At 44.0% G+C, this 17,766-nt stretch overlaps 1 protein-coding gene across 1 annotated transcript in view; it reads right to left on the bottom strand.

The window, feature by feature from the left end:
- Positions 1-17,087, bottom strand: part of LOC129813385 (isthmin-2-like) — a 46,454-nt gene extending 29,367 nt beyond the window's left edge. Inside the window, exons 1-3 of the mRNA XM_055865728.1 lie at positions 17,059-17,087; positions 13,053-13,251; positions 935-1,180 (exon numbers count right to left, since the gene is read on the bottom strand). Coding sequence (XP_055721703.1) covers positions 935-1,180; positions 13,053-13,251; positions 17,059-17,087 — 474 coding nt within the window. The remainder of the gene's footprint in view (positions 1-934; positions 1,181-13,052; positions 13,252-17,058) is intronic.
- Positions 17,088-17,766: the final 679 nt, after the last annotated feature.

Here is a 17,766-nt window from a genome sequence, read left to right as displayed (position 1 = left end):
AATGTACAGAATGTTAGTCATGTATTAACGGTGAAGAGACCAGGCCAGTGTTTTTGTGCAAGACAGACATATTTGAACACCCTCATTTATATTATGGATCTACTGCGTTCTATTCTACTCTACTGTTGTATTCTATTCCCCATAGTGCACCAGTACAATCTGGTATGGTTCACTCAGCTCGTCAAGCTATGCCCCTCCACAGTCAAAACCAATGAATTCCAGCCGACGTGATAACAAGGTGAAAAGCCCATTAAAGCAGACGAGGGTATTAGCCGCTGGCTCCCAAAGAAAGAATGATCAAACCAAATATCTCTGTCTGGTTCCTATAAACTAGAAGAGGATGGCCCAATCCCACTTGGAGGAAGGACACATGTTCCTCGTTATAAAAAAAAAAAACGAGGCGCTCTCAATTTCTGGATACCTGGACTTCTCTTGTGTCGGTTTGACCCCAAAGTTAAACTTCATTTATTTTCAAATCCACTTGCACATATAAACTATATCTGTAATAACCCAAAATATAAAATAAAACCTCTGTATAAAAAAACGTCCTGGTAGATAATTGAGAGCTGCTGCTCTTGGAGAGCACGTTAATACGCTGACCTTTCACCCCTCTGATTTGTTGTTTTTTTTGGCTCAGAGATTCAAACCAGTGACCTTTCAGTTATTGGCCCAACGCTCCAACCGCTAGGCTACCTGGCACCTTTAGCTTTAATGCAGGTGTGTGTGTGTGTGTGTGTGTGTGTGTGTGTGTTACGGTAATGCTGTGTTGAATATCATTCCTCTGGGAGATGCCATTAAAAACACCCTGAGATCTTTGATGTGAAACCTCTAATCTTTCAGACATCCTTCCCTTTCTGCCAGAATGAAACGGTACTATCCCACCTGTACAGTATGTTGTGGTTGTTATCTTAGGGTGTGCGGGTTAGGGTTCTACCTGTATGTTAGGGTTGTGAGATCCCAGGTCTGCGTTGGCCAGCTCAGGGAAGTTCCTGAGGTCCAGGATGAAGGGTTCTGGTTCCTCCTCTGGTTCTGGTTTGGGCAGAACCCCGTGGGACCAGCTCCGGTGTCGGGGTCTCTGGGAGGGCTGGGTGGAGGACGCCAGGTTTTGCAGCTGGTTCTGCTGCTGGAGGTCCTCCAGAGTCTCATCCACATCGCCACCCGGGCTGGCCTGAGATATTGCCTGTCGGGAAAAAAAAGAGAGAGATCTTTTTTTCATGCATCATCTCATACAGGTGGACAGTAGAATCCAGTATTTGATCCATTGACATGATCTCTGACATCATTTACATTGATATGTTGACTTGAAAAGTTGAGAGTAGGTATCTCTTTTGTTGGCTGGGTGGGGCTGGAGGAATGGGATGGGAGGTTGGAGGTTGGAGGCTCACTTCTTTTTCCTGTTTATACTGAATTTATTATTACTTAAACCTTAAAAAATATGACCAAAATGATCAATACTTTGTAGTTTATTTACCTTTTGTGATGTTTTATTTTACTATCTTTTCTTTTTTTCTTCTTTGAGTGGCAGCCCACAGGGACAATGTAGAAATAATGAATTGAAAATATATAGAATATGAAATTATATCAATTAAAATATTGTACCTGGCTGAAACCCACCTCAACGGGAAAAAAAAGCAATACAAATAATACAATTATAATAATTGGGCACAATTCTTTTTTTTTTGTCGGAATGTTTTCAAAATGTTGTGAAATGTTCCCGAGAGAATAACAACGTCCAATTGTCTTGCTGACAATAATCTTGTAAATGTTGAGGGAAGAACATTCCTGTGACATTACAGAACATTTCACACATAGTCAGATAAGGTCATTTCTGTGTAAAAGCCCCATGAGCGCCAACATGTGAAGGTTATAAAAGAATGTCAAATCTGGTGTCGAATGAAAGCCAAGAGTCCATATGTTTGATAAATCAAGGCATATATACATTTTTCAAACCATTTTCTATCCTAAATATTAGGAATAAGTAAAGGCATTGATTTCTGGGTCAAACAGATGGAAAAATGAGGTCTTATAAAACCTCTCTCAGAAAAAGTCTTTAAAGGTATCAGAAATACATAAAACAACAATGTTGAAGCAATGACCCCTGCCAGGTAATATCAAAACGTATATTTAGTTTAGAATAAATAATTTGATATGATTTAAGAAACATTGCCCTGTACGTTACCAAAAAAACCCACATATTTTAAAGTTATTTCAAATGTAAAGATATTTTTCTAATTTCTCTCCCTCGTGATGAGGGATGATAATGAAAGTTCACAGAAGTAACAAGTAAAGATAAACCTACTAACGAGTTACAGTGTTTCTATTGAAATTTATTTGGTTCATGAATAATTAAAGGATTCATTGGTAACAGATTGGTAACGGATTGGTAAAATAATTTCAGAAAAATAAGTAACGGAATTACTGCAATTGAATTGGCTATAACGGAAAATCATAGTAGTCACAAACCACAGCTGGGTCATCTGTTACTGTCCTCTCTTCCACTGACTGTTATGTTCAGCTCATAGTGTCTCCTGTTACTGTCCTCTCTTCCACTGACTGTTACGTTCAGCTCATAGTGTCTCCTGTTACTGTCCTCTCTTCCACTGACTGTTATGTTCAGCTCATAACTGTTTTCTTTCTCTATCTGTCATCTGGAGGTCAAACCAAGTGTTAAAACAGTCTGTAACCCCCCCCCCCCCCCCTGTCTCTCCTTCCCACCCGCTCTCTCTGCCTCTTCTCTCTCTCTCTCCCGCCCTCCCACCCTCTCTCTCTGCCCCTTCTCTCTCTCCCTCCCTCCCTCCCTCCCTCCCTCCTGCTCTGATCTGAGACAAATCAGGACAATGAAGCAAAACAAAACCCTTAACAGGATGATATACATACAACACATGTCTAGGTTTCCTCTTTACAGAGAAGAGTCAGTCAGTCTCTCCATCAGTCAGTCAGTCCATCAGTCAGTCAGTCAGTCCATTAGTCAATCAGTCCGTCAGTCATTCAGTCTCTCCATAAGTCAGTCAGTCCATTAGTCAGTCAGTCAGTCTCTCCATCAGTCAGTCAGTCCATTAGTCAGTCAGTCAGTCCATTAGTCAATCAGTCAGTCTCTCCATCAGTCAGTCAGTCCATTAGTCAGTCAGTCAGTCCATTAGTCAATCAGTCCGTCAGTCATTCAGTCTCTCCATCAGTCAGTCAGTCCATTAGTCAGTCAGTCAGTCTCTCCATCAGTCAGTCAGTCCATTAGTCAGTCAGTCAGTCCATTAGTCAATCAGTCCGTCAGTCATTCAGTCTCTCCATAAGTCAGTCAGTCCATTAGTCAGTCAGTCAGTCTCTCCATCAGTCAGTCAGTCCATTAGTCAGTCGGTCAGTCCATCAGTCATTCAGTCAGTCAGTCAGTCAGTCTCTCCATTAGTCAGTCAGTCAGTCAGTCAGTCATTCAGTCTCTCCATTAGTCAGTCAGTCTGTTAATCAGTCAGTCAGTCAGTCTCTCCATTAGTCAGTCAGTCTCTCCATCAGTCAGTCAGTCAGTCAGTCAGTCAGTCTCTCCAGTCAGTCAGTCATTCAGTCAGTAAGTCAGTCTCACCATCAGTCAGTCAATCAGTCAGTCTCTCCATCAGTCAGTCAGTCAGTCATTCAGTCAGTCATTCAGTCAGTAAGTCAGTCTCACCATCAGTCAGTCAGTCAGTCAGTCAGTCTCTCCATCAGTCAGTCAGTCATTCAGTCAGTAAGTCAGTCTCACCATCAGTCAGTAAGTCAGTCTCACAGTCAGTCTCACAGTCAGTCAGTCAGTCAGTCAGTCAGTCAGTCAGTCAGTCTACATCACATCTGGTTGGTGTTAGCAGTAATACCATCTGTAGGGATGGTACTGTCTGTCTGTCTGTCTGTCTAACCCATCACTGTCTGTCTGTCTGTCTGTCTGTCTGTCTGTCTGTCTGTCTGTCTGTCTGTCTGTCTGTATCGTGAGACATCACATTGTACTGTTCCAAAGGATATATATTACATTGGAGTCAATGCTGCTGGGTTTGCAGTGAGAGAACTACAGGGAGACGGGTAGGGCCAGGTGGGGCAAGAGTTGAGATGTTCTGTATACAGGGAGGGGGGGGGGGGATAAGGTGAGTTGAGGTTAAGAGTTATTGGAGAAAGAAGATGGTAGAGAGGGGGAGGGGAACAGGGGGTAAAGGAGGAGGAGGAGGAGGAGGAGGAGGAGGAGGAGGAGGGATGGGAGAAAGAAGATGGTAGAGAGGGGGAGGGGGACAGGGGGTAGGGAGAGGGGGAGGAGGAGGAGGAGGAGGAGATGGGAGAAAGAAGATGGTAGAGAGGGGGAGGGGGACAGGGGGTAAAGGAAGAGGGGGAGGAGGAGGATGAGGAGGGGAGGATGAGGAAGGTAGGAGGATGAGAGAAGGTGAGGATGAGGAGGGGAGAAAGATGAGAGATGGTAAGGGGAGGATGAGGAGGGGAGAAAGATGAGAGAAGGGGAGGATGAGGAGGGGAGAAAGGTGAGAGAAGGTAAGGGGAGGATGAGGAGGGGAGAAAGATGAGAGAAGGTAAGGGAAGGATGAGGAGGGGAGAAGGGTGAGAGAAGGTAAGGGGAGGATGAGGAGGGGAGAAAGATGAGAGAAGGTGAGGATGAGGAGGGGAGAAAGATGAGAGAAGGTAAGGGAAGGATGAGGAGGGGAGAAAGGTGAGAGAAGGTAAGGGAAGGATGAGGAGGGGAGAAAGGTGAGAGAAGGTAAGGGTAGGATGAGGAGGGGTGAAAGGTGAGAGAAGGTGAGGGGAGAAAGGTGAGAGAATGTAATGGGAGGATGAGGAGGGGAGAAAGGTGAGAGAAGGTAAGGGGAGGATGAGGAGGGGAGAAGGGTGAGAGAAGGTAAGGGGAGGATGAGGAGGGGAGAAAGGTGAGAGAAGGTAAGGGGAGGATGAGGAGGGGAGAAGGAGTGAGGAGGTAATGGGGGGGGGGGGGGACTGCTCTGCCTCTGATCAAAGCCTTCTCTCCCCTGATCATGTGATCATGTGTATCCTGTCTTGACTCATGTCTCTGGCTGTGTCTCTAACACACGCAAAACAGATGTCCTCTCCCCAATCCTAACCATACCACCCGTACATACTGTACATTCCATCTCCGGGCTACAACCCTCGGCTAGATTTCAGCAGGACCTAAAACCAGAGGTCTGCAGCAGAGAGGGTTTAGGTTGGGGCTTTACTTTAGCGGAAGGCTGGGTGTTAAAGCACATCTATCCCAGTACTCATAACAGATGAGCCTGCCTTTGAATGAGTCAAAGACAGAGTTGGAGACCACGAACGGAAGGTTCTGTGCCAGGAAAAATAACTATTCATGAGTAAGTCTGGATTCACCAGGCACACCGTGTAATGTAAGTTATTCTAGTCTTAAAGGCCCAGTGCAGTCAAAAACATGATTTCCTGTATTTTATATACTGTATATTTCCACAATATGAAGTTTGAATAATACGGTGAAATTGTGAAAATGATGATAATGACCTTTTAGGGTAAGAGCTGTTTGAAAAGACCGCCTGAAAATGTAACCTGTTTTTGTAGGATGGAGTTTTGGCCTGCCTGGTGACATCACTAAAAACGAGAGTTCCAAATCTATCATCCAATAACAGCTAGTCGTCAGTTTTCCCCTCCCCACTCAGACCACTCGCAGACAGTCCTAGCAAAATCCTTGCTTGAGAAATTTGCTCTTTGCTTAAGAAACTATTTTTGTTTCTTTCTGACCATTTTAATTTAAAACAATCACATTAAGGTACTTAATTGTTACCCAGAAATTAGAAGAAAAAAAACCTGGCTATATTGGACCTTTAACAACTCCCATCCAGATACAGTATGACACACAGAGAGGATGGCGATAGAGGGGTAGAAGGCTGGAGAAGACAAGACCAAAAAACATAAGAGAAAAGGAGAGGCGAGAAGTGCAGAGATGCTCCTTCCATAACCCTTGATTAGCACTACATTACTGTACATTACTGTAGTCTAGAATGACTTAGGACCTCTAGCCTCTTTACTCTTTCTCTGGTGACCATAATGACAGGTCACGTAGAAACTGGTTCAGCTCCATAATGTATGAATGACTAATAAAAAATAAATACACTACCAGTCAAACGTTTGGACACACCTACTCATTCGAGGGTTTTTCTTATTTAAAAAAAAAACTATTTTGTACATTGTAGAATAATAGTGAAGACATCAAAACTATGGAATAACACATATGGAATCATGTAGTAACCAAAAAGAGTGTAAAACAAATCAAAATATATTTTATATTTGAGATTCTTCAAAGTAGCCACCCTTTGCCTTGATGACAGCTTTGCACACTCTTGGCATTCTCTCAACCTGCTTCATGAGGTAGTAACCTGGAATTGCATTTCAATTAACAGGTGTGCCTTCTTAAAAGTTCATTTGTGGAATTTCTTTCCTTCTTAATGCGTTTGAGCCAATCAGTTGTGTTGTGCCAAGGTAGGGGTGGTATACAGAACATAGCCCTATTAGATAAAAGAGCAACAACAAAAGTATAAACGCAACATTCAACAATTTCAAAGATTTTACTGAGTTACAGTTCAAGGAAATCAGTCATTTTAAATACATTCTTTATGCCCTAATTTATGGTTTTCACATGACTGGGAATACAGATAAGCATCTGTTGGTCAAATATACCTTTAAAAAAGGTAGGGGCGTGGATCAGAAAACCAGTCAGTATCTGATGTGACCACCATTTGCCTCATGCAGCCCAACACATCTCCTTCACATAGAGTTGATCGGGCTGTTGATTGTGGCCTGTGGAATGTTATCCCACTCCTCTTCAATGGTTGTGTGAAGTTGCTGGATATTGATGGGAACTGGAACAAGCTGTTGTACACGTCGATCCAGAGCATCCCAAACATGCTCAATGGGTGACATGTCTGGCAAGTATGTAGGCCATGAAAGAACTGGGACATTTTCATCTTCCAGGAATTGTGTACAGATTCTTGCGACATGGGGGCTGTTCATTATCATGCTGAAACATGAGGTGATGTTGGTGGATGATTGGCACAACAACGGGTCATAGGATCAAGTCACGGTATCTCTGTGCATTCAAATTGCCATTGATAAAATGCAATTGTGTTAATTGTCCGTAGCTTATGCCTGCCCATTTCATAACCACACCGCCCAAAACGTGAGCAGGAAACCGCTCACCCACACAACGCCATACACGTGGTCTGCGGTTGTGAGGCCGGTTGGACGTACTGCCAAATTCTCTAAAATGACATTGGAGGCAGTTTATGGTAGAGAAATTAACATTACATTCTCTGGCAACAGCTCTGGTGGACATTCCTGCAGTCAGCATGCCAACTGCACACTCCCTCAAAACTTGAGACATCTGTGGCATTGTGTTGTGTGACAAAACTTAACTTTTTAGAATGGCCTTTTATTGTCCCCAGCACAAGGTGCACCTGTGTAACGATCATGCTGTTTTATCAGCTTCTTGATATGCCACGCCTGTCAAATGGATGGATTATCTTGGCAAAGGAGAAATGCTCACTAACCGGGATGTAAACACACTTGTACACCAAGTGTTGAGAGAAATAAGCTTTTTGGAACATTTCTGGGATCCTTCACTTCAGCTCATGAAACATGGGACCAACACTTTACATGCTGCATTTCTATGTTAGTTCAGTGTTATGCTTCCAATGAATTCTTTCAGATCTCTGTGTGTGTGTGTGTGTGTGTGTGTGTGTGTGTGTGTGTGTGTGTGTGTGTGTGTGTGTGTGTGTGTGTGTGTGTGTGTGTGTGTGTGTGTGTGTGTGTGTGTGTGTGTGTGTGTGTGTGTGTGTCTGTGTGTGCACCGTGTGTGTGTGTACCGTGTGTGTGTGTGTGCGCACCGCGCGTGTGTGCACCGTGTGTGTGTGTGTGCACCGTGTGAGTGCACGTGTGTGTGTGCACCATGTGAGTGCACGTGCGTGTCTGTGTGTGTGTAAGTGTGTTCCGCCGAAACATTAGCTTATGTTTCGTCCTCATTAAAACTCTGAGCTGAGCTTGCAGTGTGTGTCCCCAGCAGGCTATACTTTCATACCTACATGATGGTTTACAGTTTCAGATGAACCTCAATTAGGGCGCCGGACATTTGAGAGATTGCCAGACCACACAGTCATCCCCTGCTACCATATAGAAGAGCAACATGAACTTCTGAACGTGGCGAAGAATTTATCACCCTACGTGAAATGGCGGCATCGGCTTTAGCTCCCCTCTAAGAGGGGGAACCGAACGATCTTCCAGAATGATTTGGTGTAACAATTTACCAGAGCCTTTACTCTAGTTCTACCCCTCCATCCCCGCTGCTCTCTGTCTTCACACACACACACACACACACACACACACACACACACACACACACACACACACACACACACACACACACACACACACACACACACACACACACACACACACACACACACACACACACACACACACACACACACACACACACACCACGAGAGTCATATCCAATATCGCTGCATACATTCCAGGCCAGAGTTTGGATTAGTAAGTGGTTGTTTGTGTGTAAAACAGGCGTCCCTCAAACCTTCAGCCTCGCCGGCTCCCTCTGACCTACATGACCCAACCTCTCGCTTCAATGAAAACACATACCCCCAGCACTCTACGGAGATAGATAGGGAGGGGGTGGAAGAGAGGGGAGAAAGAGAATAAGATAGAGGAGAGAGAGGGGGGGAGAAAGAGAACAAGATAGAGAGAGAAGGGAGAAAGAGAATAAGATAGAGAGAGAGGGGGAGAAAGAGAATAAGATAGAGAGAGAGGGAGAGAGAAGGGATAAAGAGAATAAGATGGATGGAGGGAGAGAGAGAGAGAAAGAGAGGGGAGAAAGAGAATAAGATAGAGGGAGGGAGAAAGAGAATAAGATGGATGGAGGGAGAGAAAGAAAGAGAGAGAGAGAGAGAGAGAGAGAGAAAGGGGAGAAAGAGAATAAGATGGATGGAGGGAGAGAGAGAAAGAGAGGGGAGAATGAGAATACGATAGAGGGAGAGAGAGGGGGGGGAGAAAGAGAATAAGCTGGAGGGAGGGAGAGAGAGAGAGAATAAAATAGAGGGAGAGAGAGAGAGAAGGGAGACAGATAATAAGATGGATGGAGGGAGAGAGAGAGAATAAGATGGATGGAGGGAGAGAGAGAGAGAGGGGGGAGAAAGAGAATAAGATGGATGGAGGGAGAGAGAGAGAGAGAGGGGGGAGAAAGAGAATAAGATGGATGGAGGGAGAGAGAGAATGAGATGGATGGAGGGAGAGAGAGAGAGAGAGAGAGGGGGGGAGAAAGAGAATAAGATAGAGGGAGAGGGAGAGAGAGGGGGAGAAAGAGAATAAGCTGGAGGGAGGGAGAGAGAGAGAGAATAAAATAGAGGGAGCGAGAGAGAGAAGGGAGAAAGATAATAAGATGGATGGAGGGAGAGAGAGAGAATAAGATGGATGGAGGGAGAGAGAGAGAATAAGATGGACGGAGGGAGAGAGAGAGAGAGAGAGGGGGAGAAAGAGAATAAGATAGAGGGAGAGGGAGAAAGGGGGGGAGAAAGAGAATAAGATGGATGGAGGGAGAGAGAGATAATAAAATAGAGAGATAGATAGAGAATAAGATGGATGAGGGAGAGAGAGGGGGAGAAATAGAGTAAGATGGATGGAGGGAGAGAGAGAGAGAGAGAGAGAGAGAGAGAGAGAGAGAGAGAGGGGGAGAAATAGAATAAGATGGATGGAGGGAGAGAGAGAGAGAGGGGGAGAAATAGAATAAGATAGAGAGAGGGGGAGAAATAGAATAAGATAGAGAGAGGGGGAGAAATAGAATAAGATAGAGAGAGTGAGAGGGGAGAAATAGAATAAGAGAGAGAGTGAGAGGGGAGAAATAGAATAAGATAGAGAGAGACCACCTAAAAGGAAGCAATTCCCAAACCTTCCATAACAAAGCCATCACCTACAGAGAGATGAACCTGGAGAAGAGTCCCCTTAGCAAGCTGGTCCTGGGGCTCTGTTCACAATCAGCAGACAGCAGCACGATTAGACCCAACCAGATCATGAGAAAACAAAAAGATAATTACTTGACATATTGGAAAGAATTAACAAAAAAACTGAGCAAACTAGAATGCTATTTGACCCTAAACAGAATATCTGACCACTGTGACTGACCCAAACTTAAGGAAAGCTTTGACTATGTACAGACTCAGTGAGCATAGCCTTGCTATTGAGAAAGGCCGCCGTAGGCAGACATGGCTCTCAAGAGAAGACAGGCTATGTGCACACTGCCCACAAAATGAGTTGGAAACCGAGCTGCACTTTCTAAATTCCTGCCCAATGTATGACCATATTAGAGACACATATTTCCCTCAGATCACACAGATCCACAAAGAATTTGAAAACAAATCAAATTTTGATAAACTCCCATATCTACTGGGTGAAATACCACAGTGTGCCATCACAGCAGCAAGATTTGTGACCTGTTGCAACAAGAAAAGGGCAACCAGTGAAGAACAAACACCATTGTAAATACAACCCATATTTATGCTTATTTATTTTCCCTTTTGTACTTTAACCATTTGTACATTGTTACAACACTGTATATATATAATATGACATTTGTAATGTCTTTATTGTTTTGAAACTTCTGTATGTGTAATGTTTACTGTTAATTTGTATTGTTTGTTTCACTTTTGTGTATTGTCTACCTCACTTGCTTTGGCAATGTTAACACATGTTTCCCATGCCAATAAAGCCCCTTGAATTTAATTGAATTGAGAGAGACAGAGAGAGACAGAGAGAGACAGAGAGAGACAGAGAGAGACAGAGAGAGACAGAGAGAGACAGAGAGAGAGAGAGACAGAGAGAGACAGAGAGAGACAGACAGAGAGAGACAGAGAGAGAGAGAGAGACAGAGAGAGAGAGAGACAGAGAGAGAGAGAGACAGAGAGAGAGAGAGAGACAGAGAGAGAGAGAGAGAGAGAGAGAGAGAGAGACAGAGAGAGAGAGAGACAGAGAGACAGAGAGAGAGAGAGACAGAGAGAGAGAGAGAGACAGAGAGAGAGAGACAGAGAGAGAGACAGAGAGAGAGACAGAGAGAGAGAGAGAGACAGAGAGAGAGAGAGAGAGACAGAGAGAGAGAGAGAGAGAGAGAGACAGAGAGAGAGAGAGAGAGAGAGAGAGAGAGAGAGAGAGAGAGAGAGAGAGAGAGAGAGAGAGAGAGAGAGAGAGAGAGAGAGAGAGAGAGAGAGAGAGAGAGAGAGACAGAGAGAGAGAGAGAGAGACAGAGAGAGAGACAGAGAATTGTTGTTGTTGTTACTGTTGTCCCGTTGACCATTTTGATTCTCATTTTTATATTGTAAATAAGCTTTGGCAATATGTACATTGTTACGTCATGCCAATAAAGCAAATTGAATTGAATTGAATTGAATTGAAAGAGACAGAGAGAGAGACAGAGACAGAGAGAGAGAGAGAGAGAGGTATGGTTTCTGTGTTCTAGAAACAGCCCGTAAATCGAGAGGTAGAAAGACAGGAGGTAGCTCTCTAACTTCAAACAACCAAAATACACTGCAGTTCAGCTCAGCTTCATACAGCAGATCTTTACCAGGTCATTTATGTGCTACGTTGATAAGGAGTAAGAGGACGAGATGAGAGGAAACAACCTAAAACTCAAAGCAATGTTCTCTGGACAGGACAGGACAGGACAAGACAAGACAAGACAAGACAAGACAAGACAAGACAAGACAAGACAAGACGGGACGGGACGGGACGGGACGGGACGGGACGAGACGAGACGAGACGGGACGAGACGAGACGAGAAAACGAGAGAGAGAATGAGAGAGAGAGAGTACGAGGACCCCTCCCCAGTTCTGTAAATCATCTTTAAGTGTACTAGCCGAAGGCTACACTTGCTTAACCTTCTGACCTCTGACCCTTTACTTCTGACATGCTCCCTGAACCCTGGAAGACACATGATCACTAGTAACTCCAGTCATACCTGTAAAAGTAATAACAGCATAAACAAATACAGGTCTATGTGAAGTGTAATGCCTTCATCTTCATACGGATTAGAATACAGCCCATCACTGTATAAACTGGAGAAAGTCAATGGAGAAAGTCTATGGAGAAAGTCAATGGAGCAAGTCTATGGAGAAAGTCTATGGAGCAAGTCTATGGAACAAGTCTATAGAGAAAGTCTGTGGAGCAAGTCTATGGAGCAAGTCTATGGAGCAAGTCTATTCAGCAACATAATACAATCATATATATGTCATTTAGCAGATGCCTTTACCCAAAGCGATTTAAAGTCATTTGTGCATACAATTTGCATATGGGTGGTTCCCGGGAATCCAGCCCACAATCCTGACGTTGCAGGGCGTCATACTCTACCAACTGAGGCCTCCAGGATCACAGTAGACAACCAGACTGGCAGACCTTCCTCCCTCACAGGGTGTCAACATAACTGGACCATCTCCTTATCGGCCAAAAATAACGCTCTCTGCTCCTCTCCCTGTCGGCCCCAGAACTGCCTGAAATCATTCACTCTGCTGTACATTATTTGATGTGTTTCAATTGTTTGACTACACACGTAAAGAGAAGACAAACGTGTCTAGTGCCCTTCCCAGCTCCCGACACCCCTGCAGTTTTCACCTCATCAAAGTGATTGCTAAGTCGCACTGGATAAGAGCGTCTGCTAAATGACTAAAATGTAAATGTAAATGTAATTGCGGAATAGAGCAACTTTGGACTAATCCAATCGTTGTTCACGGTCTCTGACCTATTGGGCTCTCAGAATTAAGAGTTTCACCCGATAGATTCACCTTATGACGTATGCTGCCAATTCCTAAACAATAACGTCATTTCAGACTACAATGTGTTACACGCAGCCAAGGTGTGAATGTGACATTACGCATCAAGTCATAAATGCACGCTGTGAAGTTTCAGCACATTTCACATTTCCCAATCATAAGACAGTTTATGAAAGTTTAGATTTTTTTTTAAAGATAAAATTAACAAATGACATAAACCCCTCGTTATTGATCAAATGGGTAGGCTATTACCTCCGTGGTCGAAGTGCTCCTGCCGTTGGGGACTGCGCTTTTTTGACTGTTGGTGGGGAAGCTCTTGACTGACACCTGGATGGTCGCCAGGAGGACAACACACAGTAGCTGAACCTGCCTGCGCATCTTCTGTATGCTTTCTCCACGTTGGGACAAAGTCCGCTGGTGTTGGGATGCTGTGGTCGGTCTCTCCTTTGATCTTTAGAAGCCCTTAGCGTCCTAGACACATGTTCAGTACCCTCGCATTTGGTCCATAAATATCATCAATATAAATCCGAAATCAACATAGATGATACTTAATCCAACATTGTCTAAAAGTGACTGGAACTTTTAACCAATTTGATGCGTCTTACCAGTGCTATTTGCTTTCCGTTAAGCGTCGTTTATGTTGACGCTCAAAAGTTGCTTGGAACATTTGGCGCTGTGATCAATAATTCCCGTCGATTAATCTCCGGCTTATATCCACACGTGTTCTTGTATCAAAAGCGTTCCGAAGCTGGTATCTATTCTATTTATCCTTCGTTGACTTCACACCGTCTCATTCCTTGCTCGCTTTCCGTGCACGCATCTTCTCTGTGCTGCTTTTGTTGCGACCTTAAACTCCTTTGAAATAAGTTGATATAATTGTAGATTGGGAACTTTGTCTAACCATTATGACTGCAAATGTACACATAAATATTTTTCCTCTGAGAAAATATTTCTATCGTTAGTTGTACGGAATCTCTTCTTTGAATGCTTGAGAACAACCGTTTGTCATCTACAGCCCACTGGTTTTGACACTGCATGTCTCTCTGTCACCATCTGTTCAGTACCAGACTATGGCATGTGGGGCCCTGGGGCACCTACCTCCAGCCCCGCCCCCCCCCCCCCCCTATAGCATATTTCCGGCAATTCTACACATTTGACCATTGCTGTGATTTATTTTTATACTATCTGGGGTGCCCCGACCTCTATTTGATGATTTTTTGGGGTTGTGGGCCCCCTGGAGGTCTGTCCCCAGGGCATGTGCCCTGCGTACCCTCTTCACTAAGCCCCAGCCCTTTTATCTGTTCAGTACCACTCACCTTTACAGAGTCATAGTAGTAGTGGCTTCATTAGCTGAGGGCTGGACCTGCATCTCCCGCTGCCAGGGTAACTTTATAGGGGAGGGTCCTACCAGAGAGCCCACAATAAAGTAGTGAATGAATGAGAGACCCGGATGAATGAATGTCTGTGAACGGGAAGATTGAATATGAGCTAAATGAAAGGATGAAAGAGAGAAATGATAACACTGAAGATGTCAAGTAAACAGAGAATAAACACTATTTTTAGGGGGGCTTAAATAACTTTTCCCACAGAGTTCCGATTTATCTTGTTTTCATCTTGTTCATGTTTTCTCATAGACTGAAGATACATAGATATGAAGTGAAGCAGAGGGGTGTGACCATGTAAACTAAAATGGGAGGAATGATAAACAATTGCTATCCTAATAGCTATCTGGCATGGGTCCAGATGATAAAACCCACTGATAAATCACAATTTAAAAAAATATTAATATAAATATTAATATAAAAAATAAAACATAACAATTTAAGATCTTTATTTTTATTACTGTATGGGCGAGGCAGAGCAAAAAAAACAGATACATTTTATTAATTTAATTGATTTAACCTATATTTAAATGCCTCTTCCGACGGCCAAACAGCACCACTGAACCAGCACCACTGAACCAGCACCACTGAACCAACACCACTGAACCCTGACACTAAACCAGCACCACTGAACCAGCACCACTGAACCCTGACACTGAACCAACACCACTGAACTAGCACCACTGAACCAGCACCACTGAACCAGCACCACTGAACCAACACCACTGAACCAACACCACTGAACCAGCACCACTGAACCAACACCACTGAACCAGCACCACTGAACCAACACCACTGAACCAGCACCACTGAACCCTGACACTGAACCAGCACCACTGAACTAGCACCACTGAACCAGCACCACTGAACCAGCACCACTGAACCAGCACCACTGAACCAACACCACTGAACCAGCACCACTGAACCCTGACACTGAACCAGCACCACTGAACCAGCACCACTGAACCAGCACCACTGAACCCTGACACTGAACCAGCACCACTGAACCAACGCCACTGAACCAACACCACTGAACCAGCACCACTGAACCAGCACCACTGAACCCTGACACTGAACCAACGCCACTGAACCCTGACACTGAACCAACACCACTGAACCAGCACCACTGAACCAACACCACTGAACCAGCACCACTGAACCAACACCACTGAACCAACACCACTTAACCAGCAACACTGAACCAACGCCACTGAACCAACACCACTGAACCAGCACCACTGAACCAACGCCACTGAACCAACACCACTGAACCAGCACCACTGAACCAGCACCACTGAACCAACGCCACTGAACCCGAGCCACTGAACCAATACCACTTATTACCTCTCCTAAAACCCTGACTTCACTTATTACCTCTCCTAAAACCCTTACTTCACTTATTACCTCTCCTAAAACCTTCACTTATTACCTCTCCTAAAAACCTTACATCATCACTGGACCAGGCAGGACTGGCAAAAAGTGCTTTTCACTGACGAGTCGCGATTTTGTCTCACCAGGGGTGATGGTCGGATTCACCTTTATCGTCGATATAATGAATGTTACACCGAGGCCTGTACTCTGGAGCGGGATCGATTTGGACGTGGAGGGTCCGTTACAGTCTGGGGCGGTGTATCACAGCATCATCTGACTGAGCTTGTTGTCATTGCAGGCAATCTCAACGCTGTGTATTACAGGGAAGACATCCTCCTCCCTCATGTGGTACCCTTCCTCCAGGCTCATCCTGACATGACCTTCCAGCATGACAATACCACCAGCCATACTGCTCGTTCTGTGCGTAATTTCCTGCAAGACAGGAATGTCAGTGTTCTGCCATGGCCAGCGAAGAGCCCGGATCTCAATCCCATTGAGCACGTCTGAGACCTGTTGGATCGGAGGGTGAGGGCTAGGGCCATTCCCCCCAGAATTTCCGGGAACTTGCAGGTGCCTTGGTGGAAGAGTGGGGTAACATCTCACAGCAAGAACTGGCAAATCTGGTGCAGTTCATGAGGAGGAGATGCACTGCAGTACTTATTGCAGCTGGTGGCCACACCAGATACTGACTGTTACTTTTGATTTTGACCCCCCCTTTGTTCAGGGACACATTATTCCGTTTCTGTTAGTCACATGTCTGTGGAACTTGTTCAGTTTATGTCTCAGTTGTTGAATCTTGTTATGTTCATACAAATATTTACACAAGTTAAGTTTGCTGAAAATAAATGCAGTTGACAGAGAGAGGATATTTCTTATTTGTTGAGTTTACTTGAATCAGTTATAGAACCCATTGCCCTCCATGTCTGGGGTCCGCTCACCAACAGAATTCACAAAATGGGACAAACACCAAATTGAGACTGCATGCAGAATTCTGCAAAAACATCCTCCGTGTACAACGTAAAACATCAAATAACGCATGCAGAGCAGAATTAGGCTGATACCCTCTAATTATCAAAATCCAGAAAAGGACGTTAATTTTTGTCAATATGGGGGCGCTGTTTTCACTTTGTAAATATTTGTTCCCAAATTAAACTGCCTCATACTCAATTCTTGCTCGTACAATATGCATATTATTATTACTATTGGATAGAAAACACTCACTAGTTTATAAAACCGTTTGAATTATATCTGTGAGTAAAACAGAACTCATTTTGCAGCAACCTTCCTGTCAGGAACTGAAAAATCTCAAATCGGGGGCTCTGTTCCAGGGTCATTTTCTAATTTGCATGTAATCTATGGGTCGACATGCACTGCATACGCCTTCCCCTAGATGTCAGTAGATAGTGAGAATTGGAATGGGGTGTCTAGCTAGATCTGAGGCCGAACAAGAGCTCTTGGAACCGGGGGTGCAGTCTTTTCAACGTTCGTCATGGCGCAAGACAGACCTCAGGATAGCGTTCTCAAAAGCTGTCATTATATGCGTTAGATATATCCGGCTTTGATTTTATTCGCTACATGTGTTAAAAACATCATAATGTAGTTATTTTAAACCGAGTTATATCAGTTTATATCAGTATATTGCGATTTTCGGTATTTTCGTTGTGCTGCATTCTGGGGATTTGGACACGTCTGCGCCACATGGCTAACGTTTGCTGGTAATTCCACAGTTGAAGACGACATTCTACAACTGAGCAACGATTATTCTGGACAAAGGACAATGTGTACAAGATTCTGATGGAAGCTCATCAAATAGTAAGAACTATTTATGATGTTAATTCGTATTTCTGTCGAAAATGTTAAACTATTATTCCGCCATTAATTTCGGCGCGGTCTCGCTTTAACGTACGCTGTATGTCGTAGTAACGTTAATTTTAAAAATCTAACACAGCGGTTGCATTACGAACTAATGTATCTTTAATTTGCTGTCCAACCTGTAGTTTTTAGTCAAGTTTATGATTAGTTATTGATTAGATTAGGTGCCTCTCCAAGATTTCTCCCGACATTTTGTTTGCAGTTTGGCTACTATTCACATTGTTCAACCACGAATTGTACCGCTAAATATGCACATTTTCGAACAAACCATATATGTATTGTGTAATTGTCACGTTCCTGACCTGTTTTCCTTTGTTTTGTATTCATTTTAGTTGGTCAGG

This window comes from Salvelinus fontinalis, chromosome 16 (assembly GCF_029448725.1).
Source record: "Salvelinus fontinalis isolate EN_2023a chromosome 16, ASM2944872v1, whole genome shotgun sequence".
In the NCBI taxonomy this organism is placed as follows: domain Eukaryota; kingdom Metazoa; phylum Chordata; class Actinopteri; order Salmoniformes; family Salmonidae; genus Salvelinus; species Salvelinus fontinalis.
Note: the sequence above shows the minus strand (reverse complement) of the source record. Positions and strands in the feature narration are given on the sequence as shown.